The sequence below is a fragment of the Cryptosporidium ubiquitum genome (assembly GCF_001865345.1).
Source record: "Cryptosporidium ubiquitum isolate 39726 chromosome Unknown contig_12, whole genome shotgun sequence".
Taxonomy (NCBI): domain Eukaryota; phylum Apicomplexa; class Conoidasida; order Eucoccidiorida; family Cryptosporidiidae; genus Cryptosporidium; species Cryptosporidium ubiquitum.
Window position 1 is genome coordinate 448,242 of NW_021639804.1, and position 17,567 is coordinate 465,808.

The following is a 17,567-nucleotide window of genomic DNA, read 5'->3' on the forward strand; positions in this document are numbered from 1 at the left end:
AATATACCTATAATAAGTTAAGAAGAAGAAAGTTCAATGTTGATTTACATAATCATATTCATGAGATGCTAATAAAGGATATAAATAGATCCGAGAATAAAGGCTTCAAAACCATACTGAGCTTGCAATCTTCTTAGTGAATTCTCAAAGTTAAAAAAGCCATTTTTCTTTTTTTTCTACCATCCTACATTTTGCTAGGAATATCTACTTAATTAAATATTTTTTTAGACACATAATGAACTTTAGATTATTTTTCTTTTTTTTTCAACAGTTTCATATGTACTAACAATCTCCCTAACCCTCCTCCAAGTGTTTGCATGTAAGGAAAGTCTATGGAAAATATGTGTTTCCAGGCATCTATTAGATTGGAGATTACAATATTAGCATCTGAGGCAAGGAGAGGTAGGAGAAAGACTAGATGTCCATCATTTACCAAAGTTTTGGATGCAAAAGATAACAAATCAAAAATCATATCATCAATTGGCTGAAGAGAACCAAAATTGTTCTTTCCTACAGATGGATGAGTATTTGACATGTCAGGAGTAGAGTAGGAAGATGTTTTTTTTCTGTAATTGTAATCCTGAATAAAGCTGTGAATATAGTTATTACCTGAATAACTGGAATCTTCTCTCTGTTCATTAATTTGGTTCTGATTAGAATTAGTTGTTCTAGAAGTAGCTCTGATGCCATAAGGAGGATCACACACTATAGCATCTATCCAGGAACGTCTAATGGAATTCTGAGAAATGTCCATTCTAATTATACCAGGTCTTTGGAGCTTGTAATAGTCAAAATTTGAATAAATTGACCTGGGATGATCTTCCTTTATAGTATTATTTTTAATCATATGTGGGTTGACATAAGAACAGAACCAACCATTAATTACTCTAAGATCAAGATCAGATCCAAAACAAGTAGCTCCAAAATGAGAAGCTGATATAAGAATACCACCAGTTCCACAGAAAGGATCAAAAACCACGTCATTCTTTTTAACTTGGGCAATATTACACATTATAAAAGCCAGTTCATTATCCATAGTAGTTGGACCTAAAATTGGCCTTTTGTTTAAAGTATATTTAAGCCACCATAGGGATTTGTCTTCAAGATCATTACAGCTTTGAAATCCTATTATTCTTCCAAGATAGACTCTCTTTAAGTCAGATTTAACCTTAGAAATTTCTTCTTTAGAAATCCCCTCTTTTGAGTGTTCATCCTCCCAGTTGATACATCTCCAATCCTCAAAAATACCCAAACTTAGAGAGGGTTCCTTTAAATTCACCTTTTCAGTGCCTTTAAATAAGAATCCATAATCATTCATTCTTGAAACCTGTTCAGGTCTAGATAATTTCTTTCCAATACTTCTTACTTTCCAAGAAAAATCCACATTATCATGTATATAATTTCTGAGAAATTCACTCTTAACATGCTCATCCTGTTTGAGTATTTGTTTAACTTTTTCATGATCTGGTCCACTTGCCCAAACTTCCATAAACCCTCTCACCAAAACACTTCTTTCTAAAATACGTAAAGCAATATCTTCTTTCGGCAGGTAAACCCATGCAAAGGAGTTACTATGGTCATTTGCTAAAGGTCTATTATATTCGTTACCTTTCCAAGAAACATAATTAGGTAGGTTACTCACCCAAAGCTTGTTCTTTTCTATTCCAAAACAGCCAGCCAAAGACTCCAATTCTTGGAGTCTAAATTCATGATAGTCTGGGTGTAAAACAAACCAAACCAAATACAACGGCATACAGACTTTCTTTTATTACTAGATCTACTATTCCTTTATTTTTAGCTTTGTGATCTATTTTCCACTTTGATTTTTTTATTAGTTTTCACCGGTATAGCATTTTTTAGTTTGGGCGGGCTATCTTAATTTTTAAATTGACAATTATATGTCAGAATTTAACTAAGAAAAGAAGATTATAGATTTTTGATAGAGAAACTTTGATTATATTAACTATTGGAAGACTTGGTAGTGTTGGAGGAGTTTTAAAGAGATTTAATTTTGATTTATATCCCAGCTCTTTAATTTCCAGTTTCAAAACCAACCATTTTTTGATTTTAACTATTTAAAAGAAGATACTGGAATAGATAAGGTTAATAATTCACTAGTTAAATTTGCTTGAACAGAGTATTGCAGATTTTAAGGTCTATTTTCTTTTTTTGGTTATTATTATAATTAAAAGACTATAAATAATATATGTATACTTTAGTTTTATTGGTTAGCTAGAACTCATAATTTATTGAAAAAGCAAGACAGAAATAATGGGAGAATCCGACAAAGAAATTAAAAATAAAAAGACCAGAAGTGCTGGAAAGAGAATTAGAGATATTAAAAGACTTTTGGATAATCAGAAGTTTCAGATTTCACAGGAAAAGAAGACGGAACTTGAGGATGAAATAAAAGCTTTAAAAAATACCATTTCTAAGAATAAAAGCTCGTACAAAAAGAAACTTAATAAATACTTACAATATAAGAAAAACAAACAAAAGACTATGAGATTTGTTGAACTTGTTAAAGTTAAGAGAAAAATTAATCAGCTCCAAAAACTTTTGGTTGAAACTCTAAAAAATAAAGTGAAAGAATATGGAAATCAACAAATTGAAGAAGATGAGAATAATTCTGGCACTGAATCAGAAATTGAGACTAATGAAGTTGTTAATATAAATAATCCAAGATATTTATTGGATTTAACTCTTTCAGAAAATGACACATTTAAAGATAAAGTTTTTAAAATTAAATCAGAAATAGCAATTTATAAAAGATATGAAGATTATATTAGGTTACTACCATTTTTTAAAGGAAGGAAATATATTCCTTTATTTTCAAATACAGAATTAGATGCTGAAACTCTTGAAAGAAGAAACCAATACATTAATGATATTCAAGAACTTAAGGAAGAGCTTAGAAGAAAGAAAGTTAAAACTTCAGAAAGTAGTAACTTGTCAATAAAAGACTCATTTCTTGTTCAAGAGGGTGATCTAGAATATGTCAATAATTTGGACAAACATTCTAATACTTTAAATAGAGATATTAAAAAGATTGAATATAGTATTGGAGGAAATAAAAAGAGCAATAAATCAGACTTTAAAGCAAGAAAGAGCAATAATTTCAAAAAAAATATGTCTGAAAAGCAGGAAAATGCTAAATCAAACTTTAATAACTATTTAAAATCTGAATCAGAAACTAAAACAAAGGTTAAACCATCTAACAGTCATGTTATTTTTTCAGACTCTGATTAGAAAGCTACCTTTTGAAATTCAAATACCTAATTTTATATATATTTATTCTCACTCTTTGATTATATACATAACCTTAGACTTTAAAGCATTTCCAAATATGATAAAATTTGCTAAATTATTATTAATAGTGTTATTTTGAAGTTATATTAATCCTGTGAATTAATAGGTTGATTATCTTTTTTATTAGATACAGAATTAGATCTTTTCCAAAGTTTCAATTCCCAACAAGTTAAGTCCTTTAAAAAGGATTTGCTTAGTCAAGAAACAAAGCAAAAGTCTGCTTTGTTCAAGCTCTTGGTCTTCTAATCCAATAATTCTGCATTCAGTGTAAAATTGGGCAAAGATCTCAGATAACTCATAGCAGTAATCTGTAAGTCTGTTTGGAAAGAAATCATTCAAAATCCCATCAAAAACTTCTGGGAATCTAATAATCTGAATAGCTAGTCCTCTTTCAATATTATTAGTCATTTTTACTTTAAATTGCAAAACCTTTTGTTTTATTATCGCATTATCATCAGATTGAATGAACTCAACTTTTCTAAAGATTGCACAAATTCTTGCATATGCATATAGTAAGTAAACTGCTGTATTACCTTTGGGATCCAACATTCTATCAAAAGAAAACTTATAATTAGTCAATCTGTTTTGCTTCAAGTCAAAGTACTTAATAGCAGCATGCCCAATAGTACTTGCCATTAAATCTAAGTTGGAATCATCAAGATCCTGATTGCAAATGTCAATTTCTGTATTGGATGTAGATTCTTGCTCAGACCTTCTTTGGTTCCTCCTTTCTACTAACTCTTTTCTTGCTCTAGAAACACCTTCATCAATAAGTTCAGTTAGTTTGACAACATCTCCACTTCTTGTTTTAAACTTTTTTCCATCTTCTCCTTGTATAACCCCAAATCCTATGAAAAATAGCCTTGTATTTGGAGGATTATGCCATCCCATAGTCTCAGCAACATCGAAAAGTTTTAAAAAGTGTTCCTCTTGGCCTACATCGGTAGTATAAATAACCCAATCAGCATCTAAAGTCTTTAATCTGTAATGAATTGAGGCCAAATCTGTTGAATCATACCCATACCCTCCATCACTTTTAACTGCCATTAAAGGTATTTCATTAACCTTAGTATAAACACACTGAGCTCCTTCATCTAATTTAAGGATTCCTTTCTCATCCAACATTTTAACTACTCCAGGAATCATATCATTGTAATAGCTTTCACCATATTCTTCAAGGCGGATGTTAAGCCTGTCATATATTTTCTGAAATTCAATACGACTAACTTCACAAATCTTTTTCCAGGCAATTAAGGCATCCTGGTCACCTCCTTGTAACTTAACAACATTTTGTTGACTCCTTAACTTAAATTGTGGATCAGTATCAAATCTTTTCTTTGAGTTCTTATAAAATTCTTGCAAATCTGAGATTTCTGGCAAATTTTCGACAAAGTTAGGATATTCCTCTCTTAAATATTCAATAAGCATCCCAAATTGAGTACCCCAATCTCCAACATGATTAATTCTTAAAACCTCAAATTCCAAGTATTCCAAAATCCTAGATATTGTATCACCAATGATTGTAGATCTCAAATGCCCTACATGCATTTCTTTTGCAATATTTGGTGATGAAAAATCAATGACTACTTTTGGATTCTTCCTTCCATTCTTACAGTGATATTTCATTGTTGAAATTACCTTTACTTCATCCATTTCCTGTAGTATAGACAATTTATTATAAATAAATTCATCAGATAGTTTTACAGTAATAAATCCTTGTGGTGCCACCTCTATGGATTTAAAATATATAGATAAATCAACTTTTTTTTCAATATACTCTTTTACTTTCATTCCAATATCTCTTGGGCTTTTTACTCCCTCTAATTGACCTTTAAATTGAGAGAAAATATTCATACAGCTATTACATTGATAATCCCCAAAGTTTGGATTTGATATTGCTACGATTGCTTCCTTATCAAACTCTGGAAATAATTGTTTAATTGCTTCATTAAATACATACTTGACAATATTTTGTGGATTCTCCATTATTTGTTTATTTCCTAGTCTTCCTTAATTTACTTATAAATGCTTCTTAGTATTTTTAATCTTTTTTCTTAAAGGTTAAGCTCAAATTAAGGCTCTTCTATTTTATAGTCTTGAAAACTTTTGACTACTTGCTTACTATATACTCTTTTCCGTTTAAAAAATTAAATTTTCTTCCTTTGTTTAATCACGACTCATAATACTTGGTACCCGGTAATAACATTCTGAGCCCGCCATCCCTACATTTAAATATTTTAATAACTGATATAATTTGACTAGAATGGGATCAAAAAAGACAAATTTTTTCTAAAGGCATTATCTTTATACCATAAAATGTGTTTTTATTTGTTTTTTCACATATATTTATAAAACAATTTTCGGATAATTTTCTGTGAAACTAACATGAAAATCTCCATTAATACAAATATATAACCAAAAGCTATATTACTGTGTGTAAAACAATTTAGTATTTTTTAGCAGATTTGAGATGAGTAAATTTTAGATTCAAGAATGAATAAAATTCTTTTGATTGCATTAAATTCGTCTCTTTATTATTAAGTTACCCATTTAATTACTTAATTTTGAAATAAAAAAAATGGCCATACATTATTTAAAAATATTCCCTCATTTTTATGAATCTAAAGGGCACCTCCACCATGGGTCAGACAGAATCTCACTCATTGTGATCCTTTTTTTAGGATCAGGCTCTAACATTTTCTTTAATAATGATTTTAATTGCTTATTCCAATTCCTACATTCCCGAAAGACATCAAAATTAATATCAGAAAACACCAAGTTTTGATACCTGTGATCTTGTCTAGTGTCTGAATATTTCCAAATCCCACCATCTGACCAGATCCAAAACATTATAATTCCAAGCATATATATATCAGCAATTCTTGCATTAAAATAAAACATAGACCTATCCTGGCATTTAATTGGACTTTTATTATGAATTTTGGAAAACTCACTTAAATATGGATAATTATTTCTTTGATTATATGTATCCACATCCATTAACTCTTCAAGGGGAAATTGAATTTTGTTTTCTTCTAATTTCCAAAAGATTTTCCAACATTCTGGAGGCATATAGGCTCCTTTGCCTACAGTTGGTTCGCAACTCTCAAACTCATAGTAAGCTTCGGGAGGAGGATTAATAAAGTTAAAACTAGCGTTATTGGAGTTAAAATTTTCAGATAAATGATTCTTTGGACTTTTTCTTGAGTAATGAGTATGTCTGGGATTCTTTGTAATGATAGGAGTAGATTTTGCAAAATCACAAATATTAATACCATTTGAACCAATTAAAATATTTTCAGGAGTGAAATCAAGATGACATAATCCCTTTGAATGTAAATTATTTAGCGCTAGTACCAATTTATATTGTAAATCTTTTTTTTCTTTATCTGTTAAATTTCTGTTTTTCTTTTCACATTTATCCAAATAATCTAACAAATCCTCACCGTAGTACTCTGAAACAAGAATAATATGTGTAGTATCTTTGGAAAGCAAATAATCACAAGGGCTTTTATTAGAAATGTTTTTATATGAGATTTTGTTTTCTTTATGATCAATTTTTTCACAATGTTCCAAGATAGCATATAACTTTGGAGCAATTCCAACACTATGATTTTGTAAGAAAGCTAGAGCTGCAGCCTCCATAACAAAGTCTTCCCCATCAGTAACATAATCACCATCCCAAATCTCGTGCATCTCCCACTGCTTAGACCAAATGTTTCTTGGAACTTTTTTTATAAATAAAGTAACATAAATTTCGTTGTTATCTTTTTCAAAGTAAATTCTGGATTTGAACATTTCCTGAACTCTACAACTTGTTGGAGAAGCTCCCAAAGTTGGTATTTTCTCGTGGACCCAGTCAGAAAATGGGACTCCATTAAATTTGTACAGTTTACTGGAGCTTTTTAATTTACTTATAAGATGTTTTGCTTCTTTCCATGTGTAGCATACTTTATCATTTTTTCCTGATATTAAAGATGATGGAGAATAAGACACAGATGATGAATGTTTTGTCAAACTAGTCAATCCTCTCCCTAATAAATTTCCTTTGTTATTAGATAACCTTTTATTATTTCCATCAAAATAACTGCTTGCTTCTGGAATTAAATCATGTGAGTTATAATGGTTGATTAGAGGAATATCTAATTTTGCTATAGATTTGTCATTGAAATCTGTCAAAACCCCTTGATTAATTCTTTCCATAATATAATTTAAATGATTATCATCTGCCGAGAAGTCCACTGCGTGGTTCTTCTTATTTGAAAAATATTCATCTTTCAAATTTGAAGAGACAGATTTTTCCGAAGAGTCAATTTCTCTATAATTTGGAGTCTCATACTTTGTAGATCCGTTATTATTAGAAGGGCTTGGAAAATGCAAGTTTGTGAATGCTGGGGATGTAGTTGTAGAACTCCCATCTAATGTAGTTGGAGTAACTGGTGCTTGTCCACTAATAACTTTAGAATATTCATTTGAATTGTAATTTAATATTTGCTCTGCAAATGAAATTCCAATATTTTCATTCAAACTCGAAGGAGATGAAAATGAACAGGGTGAACAGGATGAGGAAGGTGATGAAGTTGAATAAGGAAAAGAAACAAGGGGAGACAAACTCGGAGATATCTTCGTACTCTTTGGAGAAACTGAACTCTTTTCCACTTTTGATTTGAGTCCAATATTAAGTTCTTTCTGCTCTCTTAACCCTCCTCCCACTTTTGTTTGTTTATCTGTAAATTTTTCTATACTCTTCTTCATAATAATTTCTTTTAAATGATTCTTCGAATTCATATTATCCGTTAATTTATTTAACTGATTCGAAGATTTGTTTAAAATTGAAATATTTAGTGAATTTTTCATTAATCCAACGAACTTTGACCAAATCCCACTTTCATACCCAATTTCTGCATTGTTCCTGTAAAACCTTCCACCGTTATCACTCCTTGACTTAATGTCAATAACTTGTCTATTTGTAAAGGGCTTTTGTACCTCTTCTTTCGAAAATCCTTTCATTCTTTTTCTTTTTCCCTTTCAAGTACTAACTGGAATATTCTTATTTTACTCTAAATACATTATTCTATCTTTCTTTTTCCTTCAACCCAATCCCACCTTATATTCCAATTAAACTTTAGTTATGCTTATCAACTGGTGAAAAAAATATATTATAATGTTTACAAGTTAATTTTGCTAGCTATCCCCACCTTTAGTGCTATTAGTATTACTACTGTTCCTCAAAGACGTTTTCCAGCCAAACTTTACCTTAAAATTCGGTTATTATTTTTTTCAATTACTTTTATTACTAGTATTAATTTCTTTTATTATTGATGTAATTTATCCTTCCTTTTAGCCTTAATATTTTAATCTCTCCACCAAATACCTTCTCATTTTACAATTTTTTAATACTTTATTCTATGAATTAATTACAATATTAATAATTTATTATATCTCATTTGTAAATATATATAACCTGTCACATGACTTCTCTTATTTACCACTTTTTTTTATATCTCGAATTTGAGTAAAATCAATTCTGCTTTGCTTTCTTTTTGTACCGTCAAAGTGCACTTACATGTAAAGGCGCCAAAAACATGCACTTTTGTGGAAATTCCACACACCGGTATTTAGTGACATTAATACAAGTATTCAGATACAAACAAAAATAGATTAAATAAGAATATATAAATATACATTAATCTAATAAAATACATAGATATTTTTTGTGAATAGTATTTTTAATTAATTCATCATAATTATCAAACTAAATCAATTTTTTAAAGTAAAATTGTTCATTTTTTTTCGCTATTATTAATATATTTAGAATCTTAAAGTTACTAAAATACTTTAATTTCTTACCTAAAACAACTCACCAAACTATTTCAACCATTTAATTTAAAAATTATTCAACTTAAATTTAACTTTTGAAAACATATCAATAATTACTAATTGTTTTAATCACATATAATTAATTAAGTAATTTTCATGTCAATTATAACTGTACATGCCTCAATATATGTGGGACAAATTTTAAATTATTCTTTATCTTTTTTTAATTTTCACTTTTCCCTCCCTTTTAAACTCGTATTTTTTCATAATCGTAAATTGAAAAACGGTATATATTCAAACTATCATGGTAGGAAAATTATTAAAAACTCATAAAATACAAACCAAATATATTCAAATAGTGATTTTTTTGCGCTTATAAAAATGATTAAATTTTCTGTCATTCATGATTTTCCTGTCCTCTCACTTTATTCATTTTTATATTAATTTATAGAAAAATATCTCAAAGTTTAAATTATGGTAAATATTCAGTTTGAAACCCCAGTTAACTATTCAAATACTAATTATTCCGTTAAGGATATGATAAAGTTATTTGAGATTAAATCATGTGATTTCAATAATACTATTTCAACTGTAAATAGTGACTCATTATGCTATGAAAAAAATTTCAAGAAACTCGAAAAACAAAAATCAAACCAACAAAGTATTGGCACTAACCTAAAAAACGTTCCAAATACTACAGAAAGCACTGTATTTTTTATAGACCAAGATTATTACGAAATCTTTAATCCTGTATATCCACCAATTAATGACATTTTTGGACAGAAAAACAAGAAAAATACAAAAAAAAGTTTCAAAAACAATATTAAAAGCAACACACTCAATAATTTCAATCAAAACAAATACAACAACTACATGATAAACAATTATTTCAATTGTCTTTGGCAAATTGGAGACGAATTTTCCGAGATTCATTGCTTTCCTTTACTTTAAATATTCAATATTGCAATAAAAAGAAACATTTGGACTAATAAATGCCAATGTTGATCATCAAATAACACAAAAAAAAAGATTTCCAATCCTTTTTATTACAAATATTATCAAAAACGTAATTCTCAAGTATATATTGTCATTTTAAATCATACTTGAGAACCTTTAGATTTCTCTTCTTAATAGAAATACTTATTTAATACAAAACCAGAATTATTCGTATTGATAGCTTATCTAAGAAATACAAATTCTCCCCCGATTTTATTTAATCTTCATTATAATTAAATCCTTATTTTAAAAAAAAAACATCAAAAAATTCAAATCTAATTTACCCCAAACAAATTGAATGTGATATCATTCAATTAAAAAGAACAGAGACCAATATATAGCAATATATTTTCAGAATAAAAACAAACATCTGAAAACTCCTTCAATTCTTATAGGTCTCCATGAAAAACAAAGGGAATTCCAGAATGAAGGCCGAACCAATTTGCTACATTCAAATACAAGTCAAAAGGTTCATTGGTAACACGGATAGAATGGTCTGAGTCAGGATAGTAAAGCATTTTTACGTCTTTCTTGCCAAACTTTTTTAGGGCCCTATAAAACTCAATAGATTGTGTATCTGGTACTCTCCTATCATCACCTCCAACAGCTATTAGTAATGGAGTAGTAACTTTATCTACCAAAGATATTGGAGATTTGGAATGTAACTTAATCAAAGTTTCGTTGTCTCTAAGTATAGTAATTCTATTATCTTCAGATTGTGAAGTCTCTGGAATAAACTCAGAAAACACGTAGTCAGGAATATCAGATGTTGCAATTAAAGATATCGTATTAGCAAAACCATTAGTTACTGCAGCGCATGTAAGGTATCCAGGATAACTTGTGATAATTGAATAGATCAAGGCTCCTCCATATGACCCACCATATGCAAAACATTTTTTTGGATCTATATTTAATTCTTCAATACATCTAATTGTATCTGCAAGATAGATAATTTCCTTAATATCAGTTTCAAAATTGTGACCAATAAGAGATCTTGTGTAATCATCTCCAAAGCCAACAGATCCTGTGAAATTTGGAGCGAGTATTGTGTAACCAATACTAACCAAGAAAGTAAAGAAGAAGTTATAGTTTGATGTTGTTAGTGAGTGTGGGCCTCCATGAAGAAACAATAGAAGTGGACTCTTCTTTGTAGTAGGCGTAGATTGAGTCTTGTTTCTAATCACTAAATGCTTGTCCCTGAATGTAAAGAATTCAATCTGGTCTAAAACTCTCGCAAGTTTGAATGTATTGTTGAACAATGGAGCTTCCGGGGCCTTTTTTACAAGAGATGAAGCAAAAGCCTCTGAATTCCTTCCAAAAGAGCTCACAGATTTAATGATTTGAGCACTAATAATATTACGTGTTGGATTCATACTCATCTGTACAATCATTACCAAAGATGGCATTGTTGGAGAAACCAGGTTTAGAGTAGCGAAAACTGTTGCGTTATTAGGCCCAAAGCTTACAGAAAGAATCTCCAGATCACCTTCATACGAGTCACCCATTACTGCCAAATCAATTCTACACACTTGTTTAGTAGAAACATTAATAGCAACTGGAACTACTCGGCTGCCAAGATATGTCGAAGTAAACACCCAATCCGAGCCATTAAGAGGAATGAGTTTGAAAATAGAGGAACCAAAAAGTCCAGAAAATCCTTTAAACTTGAGAGGATCATTTGCTGGAGCAGGTTCATTTTGGGTTGGGACACAAATCCTTCTTTCCCCAGCTGGAGCCCAAGATAAACCATTAAGTACGAGATCTTGAGCGCAAAGCTGCATAGAGGACCAATGAGGTATATTACGCTGATTAGAAGGTATCGAAAAATACAATACAGTACATTTATTAATTAGAGAATCAGCCTTTGTAACAATGACCTGTACCCCTCTAACATATTCATCTGGGGGAGAAATAGTAATCTCGGATGCAGTTTTAAGACGATAAGATCCCACAGGCTCAGAAGGAGTCATATTACAAAGAATTATCTTGGATGGGCGTGCAAGGCAATAAGAATAACCGAGCTTTACAGGGTCATTTTCAAGAGCATTGACAACCAGAGCCATTTCGTTTGGAAGGAGTCTTAGAGAAAAGACTGAATGAGTTTTACGAAAACTGAAATCTAGTTCAAATGGTTCAGAATTGATAGAGTTTGGCATATCGAAGCTCCAAGCATATACACGTGGATTAGTAAAGTCTGAAACACGTTCTCCCCAATCAGGTACGTAGAGATTCTGATTACCATAGTCAGAGACCGTCCATTGAGTCGCAGAGGACGGATCTTTCATCTTATCTGTCCACTTGGGACGTTTGATGATTGGTTCTGCTATGTAATAGGCATTTTTCCATGTCAAACCAGCGTCAAAAGAGCCATCTGGTTCTACATTTAGGATTTTTCCGTGAGTCATATTTGTACATATATCAAAGTTAGAAGCTGCACTAAAAGGTGTCAAGGATGCTGTATTTAAAGAGGAGATAACCATTCTAGCACCGTTTATTTGACTTGTCTCGTAATCAATGTCTTCATAGAATGAGAAGAGGTAATTCGATTTATAGAACTCCACTAAAGGAGTTCCCATTGATGCTGGATGAGACTGGTCGTCTAATGGTCCATCAATGTCTGAAATTTGTCCTGAGGCATTATGAGACAAAGTAAAGTTGAATGGTACCCTATTTTCACCAATGGATCGGTATCCACTGCAGAAAGACAGTATCTGATTCTGTACCTTTGTGATATTAGCATCTTTACAAACCCAACAGCCGTGAAAAGCTGTAATAAGGGAAAGTCTGGTGTCCACGTCTTCTGATATAGCCATTCTTCTGAATTATTAGTTATCAATTCTCGAATGTTTCTTTAAGATCAGTTTTGTAGAACTATTTAGTCTTTATTTCCAACTGAAATATTTCCTGTAGTGAATTTGAGACACAAAAATATAATGTGGGGTGGCGCCAACAAATAGTAAACTTTAATATAGGACAATCAAATTAATTAAAGGAATTAAAAACAAAAAAAAGGGGAGGGGGGGAAAAGGTTGCTAACTTAAAACCCACTTGATTTTAATTCTGAGGTTAGATTCTTTATATAGAAGATATATAGAGAGACTAAACCCAGGTACATGTTTGGGGATGGGACAAAGGTAAGACAAGACAGTTGAGGCAAATTTTTTAAAAAATTAATTAAAAAAGACAGTTAATTTAAAGTAGTAGTAAGGTGAATAATGAAGCTAATCAGCGAAGAATTGGATGGCTATCTTCTTCTTATAGTTGGGGTGAGCCAAAACTACTTCCATTACTGCTGATACTAAAGACTGTACCATCTCCACTTAAACTACTAATGTCCTCAACACTTTTAATACCAGTTCCTCCAATGATATTTGAAGAAGCTGTACTTGATGAGGATGAATGATTGTTTATTTTCATAGCTTTTCTAATAGTTTCCCTATCGCGCCTTCTTTTTAGCGCCAGTTCCCTCTTCCTCTCTGGAGTCATGATTTCCACAAAAGTCAATTCCAAAGATGACCTTCTTTTTTTAGATTTATTTTGGATTGAATCAACAACACTAGGGTCCTGATTTGGGATAGTTTTATTAGAATAGGGCTGGAATGTGTCTATAGTGCCTTCATCAAGCATATAGGAGTTATTTCCATAGATAAAAGGATTAATAGAAGAATTATGTCCTTCATGATAGTTAAAGTTAGGTAAATCACTTTTATCAGATTTTTGAATCGCACCTCCATTTGACGGTCCAAAAATTTGAGAAGGATCACTTTTATCATTAGAAGAAATAATCTCCAGCTCACTGTTTTTATTCGATAAAAATTCAGCATTAATAGGAGAGTTACTGTTAACTTGATTTCCTTCAGCCTCTGCTGTTGAGGAAGAGGATGAGGAAGATGAGGCCAAACCATTTACAAAAGATGAAACTTTTACTTCATCTGGGTTTAAAATATCACAGCTTGGAAGTTTGTTTTGAGTGGGATTTTTAGAGTTAGATTTGTCTCTTTTAGAGTTCCTTTGTATCTTATTTGTTTTTCCTGAATCATCTTTGGAAGAATTATTATTTGTCTTTACCACAATATTTTGAATTTCGGAGATCGAATTCATTAGAAACTCCATTACTGAACTGGGAGAGTTTGTAGTCATCATTCCTGGTAATTTATCAATTAGCTTTAAACTTGGAGTAGTCTTTTGTGATATTCCAGTAATTCCACCACCTTCATCAACCTCCGAAAACCCCAAAATTTGGTGGGTTGGTAAATCTTCTGAAACAATACCATTTTTTACAAAGTTCTGAATATGTTTAATCATCTCCACAACATTATTATTAGGCATGAGCTGAGGGTAGTCATCGTAATTAAAAGTTTTTGCTGATGGGATATCTGTAGCCCAACATAATAGCGGCATCTTCCTCATTATAAATCTTTTGTTAGTCTCCGTGAACGATATTGAGCGAATCCATTCATCCATTAAATTCAATTTTGAAAGCAACTCCTCAAAGTAGCACTCTAATTCCACCCTTTTTCTGTTATATAATTCTTGAATAACCTCCCAACGCTCCAAGTTACTCAAACATTCTTTATGATATTTATTGACATTATTTATTAAAATTGACCTCAAACTCCATAGTACCGAAGCACCAGATGCATGCGTTGGCTCATTTACCACTTCACGCGGTATATGAATGGAAGGCGGGGAATTATGAGCGCCATTCCCTTTAATAGAATTTGAGTGGGATTTGTGAATATTTGAAGAAAAAATCGAGTTTGAAGAAACAGTTTGTGTATTTTGTTGAAGTTTTGTGCCATTTGTATTACCTAAATCAGTATCCTCAAAGTTGCTTTGAATACTTGAGCATCTCTTGTTTTTTTGTGTTCCATTAATTGAGGACCTATTTCTCGATTTGTTTTTAGATAATAGTTTGGTATGATCTGAAATATTGTTTCCTGAACTGGAGCCACTGAGTATGGTTGTTTTCTTAGAATTATGGTCTCTTGAACCCGTATTTCCTGTTGATGAGGAAGGAGGAGGTTTTTGGAACTGAATATTGTTAGCTTGTAGCCAAATGAAGCCTAAATGAGTATTTTCTGCAATAGAAAATCTTCTATTTGCATTGTTAATATAAGAAACTATCGCTATATTCTTGAGATTAACTAGAGATTCATCAATCTCTCCTTGATCATTGATCAAAGTTGTCTCACTGTTTCCTGTCATAGTGTTTTCTTTAAAAGTATTGTTAACATGTGGGAATAAAAGTGAGTCTCCACCAAAGTCTTTGAGAAAGTCATACCAGCTGAGCTCGTTTTGAATAACACAGCTGGAGATTGAACACTGAAAAACGTATCCACAGAAACGTGATTTTAGGTAGTTTTTGATTTTTCTGATTTGTTGATTTCTGAGGCACCTTTCACAATTACATGCACCATTACAAAAAGGGCAATAATATCTTAAAACTATTCCACTTGAGTACTTTTGCTTAATTACAGAGGAGAAATTATGCATGATGCACTCTGAGCAGTACATTCTCCAACAGTTATTAGGTGAATAAGCTCTGCTAATTAAGATTTCTTCTTGGGAAATAAACTCAGACTTATCCAGATTTGATTCAAAATCAGTACAGATATTACAAACATGGGATCTATTAACATTGAGTAGATAAGACGCCATAGGTCCACAGGAATTCCCTCCAACTGAAGGTCTGCCATTGAGGTTAATAGATCTTCCCGACTTACATCCAAATTGAGTTTGATTTATATGTTGACTGTGGTTTTGATTATTATTAATTATATATGTTGGCTCAGAATGGTCACTATTCTCCATATTTTTCTGGGATTTCGGGACTCTCCATGGAATAAGAGACCTAGAATAATAAATATTAGATGAACTAGTAGAAGTTGAGGCTCCTGGTAGCTTTAATGAATTGGAATTATTTAGGATAGAATTAGAATCTAGATTTTGACTTTGATTCGTTTGATTAAGCCCTGAAGGATTAATTCCAAGATTTAAAGGTTTAATTTTTGATGGACATCTGGAATAGTTCAGTCTCTTGCAACTTCTTCTACAGTAATGACAGAGAGGATGCCTTGAAAGTTCAATACAACCATCTTTAGGCTTAGAAGGGCTATCTAGATTCAAAGTATCTCCAAGCCTGTCATCGTCCTGAGAATTATCAGGATTATCGTTGATCATTGTTAGACCAGAATCTAGGAGATATCTAAGCCAATTAGTATCTAAAGACCTTGCATAAGGAATATATTCACTTGGGATGGAAACGGAATATTTGCTTTCTGTAGAGCTTGGCCTAAATAAAAGAAGCTGTAGAAGCTGATCCTGGCTCACCCATGCAGCTCTTACTGCTTCTCCGTCATCCCAGGTAGTCAAATATAATCCAGTTTTCTCATCAAAATACAAAACCTCTTCCAAAGAATCTACAAATTGTCTCATGCTGTGGTAGTGCATTACCTTTAATAGGAATTCTCTGCATTTCTTTTTTTGATGTCTTTGTAGTAACTTTCTAGAGTTATCTTTATGAATATTCTCACTAACGTTATTTGTTAGTTTTAAAAGCATAGAGTCAACTTCCTTCTCAATATAGCACAATCTCTTATAAAGAAACTTCCATTCCTCAAAGTAAGGATTATTCACAGTTCTTTTATTTTGACTTGAATTTTCTGATTGCTTTGTCGAATTTCCACCATTTGTGTTTATTCCGCCTAATATTGTTGGATCAATTCCTATCAATTCAAGTATTGGAAGATCCAGAAACTCCAAATAACTTATAATCTTCTGTTCTTCTAAATCTGAATTTTCTGAGCCATCCAACTGAGATTTCTCAGACTTATCTAAAACTTGATCCTGTTCTACATGCTTACTACTTATCTTATTTTCAGATGAAGAATTCTTGGATTTCTCTATAATATTTTTAAATATCTTGTTTCTATTTCCAACCAACTTAAAAAGTTCACTTGTATCAAATAAATCTACCAATGCCCACCTATAGGCAAAATGTAAGCCTATACATGCTTCCTTAGGCTCCATATTTTGTGGTCTTGCTGAAAGATCCAAGATGCTGATCCATCTTTCATCCACTGGATAGAACACACGCTCTAAATACTCCCAAAATTGTTCTGTGTTTCTTACATCGTCAGTTGGAAATGGGGTCAAAAAATCATTTGGAGCAATTGTTTCGTCATCCAAAAGAAGCCGCGTAGTAAATTGCTTAGAAGTTTGTTCCTGGCTTTTCTGAGCATTTACCTGCTTCTTTCTCTTATTGTGAAGCCCCTTCCTAGTATCAACCACCACTTTTCGACGTTCAGGGAACAATATGGACCCTAAAGTCACACTCATTTCAACGATTTTCTTAGTTCATCTCATATCCTTTTTTGCCTTTTTTTATTACTATTTATAAATTTTGTATTTTTACTCTTTATTATCTTAATATTATTTCA

At 31.5% G+C, this 17,567-nt stretch overlaps 7 protein-coding genes across 7 annotated transcripts; 2 read left to right on the forward strand and 5 right to left on the reverse strand.

Annotated features, from left to right (window-relative positions):
• Positions 1–247: 247 nt before the first annotated feature.
• Positions 248–1,753, reverse strand: cubi_01999 (RNA methylase; the record flags this gene model as incomplete). Its single annotated transcript, XM_029019011.1, has 1 exon — positions 248–1,753. One exon carries the CDS (start codon positions 1,751–1,753, stop codon positions 248–250), a length of 1,506 nt encoding a protein of 501 aa, XP_028876485.1.
• A 518-nt stretch (positions 1,754–2,271) lies between these two features.
• cubi_02000 (uncharacterized protein) lies at positions 2,272–3,249 on the forward strand (the record flags this gene model as incomplete). The annotated part of the gene is made up of 1 exon (XM_029019012.1): positions 2,272–3,249. The coding sequence occupies one exon, from the start codon at positions 2,272–2,274 to the stop codon at positions 3,247–3,249; it is 978 nt and encodes a 325-aa protein (XP_028876486.1).
• Positions 3,250–3,444: 195 nt separating this feature from the next.
• On the reverse strand, positions 3,445–5,295 carry cubi_02001 (uncharacterized protein; the record flags this gene model as incomplete). The annotated part of the gene is made up of 1 exon (XM_029019013.1): positions 3,445–5,295. One exon carries the CDS (start codon positions 5,293–5,295, stop codon positions 3,445–3,447), a length of 1,851 nt encoding a protein of 616 aa, XP_028876487.1.
• Positions 5,296–5,922: 627 nt separating this feature from the next.
• Positions 5,923–8,319, reverse strand: cubi_02002 (protein kinase; the record flags this gene model as incomplete). Its single annotated transcript, XM_029019014.1, has 1 exon — positions 5,923–8,319. One exon carries the CDS (start codon positions 8,317–8,319, stop codon positions 5,923–5,925), a length of 2,397 nt encoding a protein of 798 aa, XP_028876488.1.
• A 1,284-nt stretch (positions 8,320–9,603) lies between these two features.
• cubi_02003 (uncharacterized protein) lies at positions 9,604–10,080 on the forward strand (the record flags this gene model as incomplete). Its single annotated transcript, XM_029019015.1, has 1 exon — positions 9,604–10,080. The coding sequence occupies one exon, from the start codon at positions 9,604–9,606 to the stop codon at positions 10,078–10,080; it is 477 nt and encodes a 158-aa protein (XP_028876489.1).
• Positions 10,081–10,514: 434 nt separating this feature from the next.
• Positions 10,515–12,938, reverse strand: cubi_02004 (uncharacterized protein; the record flags this gene model as incomplete). Its single annotated transcript, XM_029019016.1, has 1 exon — positions 10,515–12,938. The coding sequence occupies one exon, from the start codon at positions 12,936–12,938 to the stop codon at positions 10,515–10,517; it is 2,424 nt and encodes an 807-aa protein (XP_028876490.1).
• Positions 12,939–13,380: 442 nt separating this feature from the next.
• Positions 13,381–17,466, reverse strand: cubi_02005 (RING domain-containing protein; the record flags this gene model as incomplete). Its single annotated transcript, XM_029019017.1, has 1 exon — positions 13,381–17,466. The coding sequence occupies one exon, from the start codon at positions 17,464–17,466 to the stop codon at positions 13,381–13,383; it is 4,086 nt and encodes a 1,361-aa protein (XP_028876491.1).
• Between the last annotated feature and the right edge of the window lie 101 nt (positions 17,467–17,567).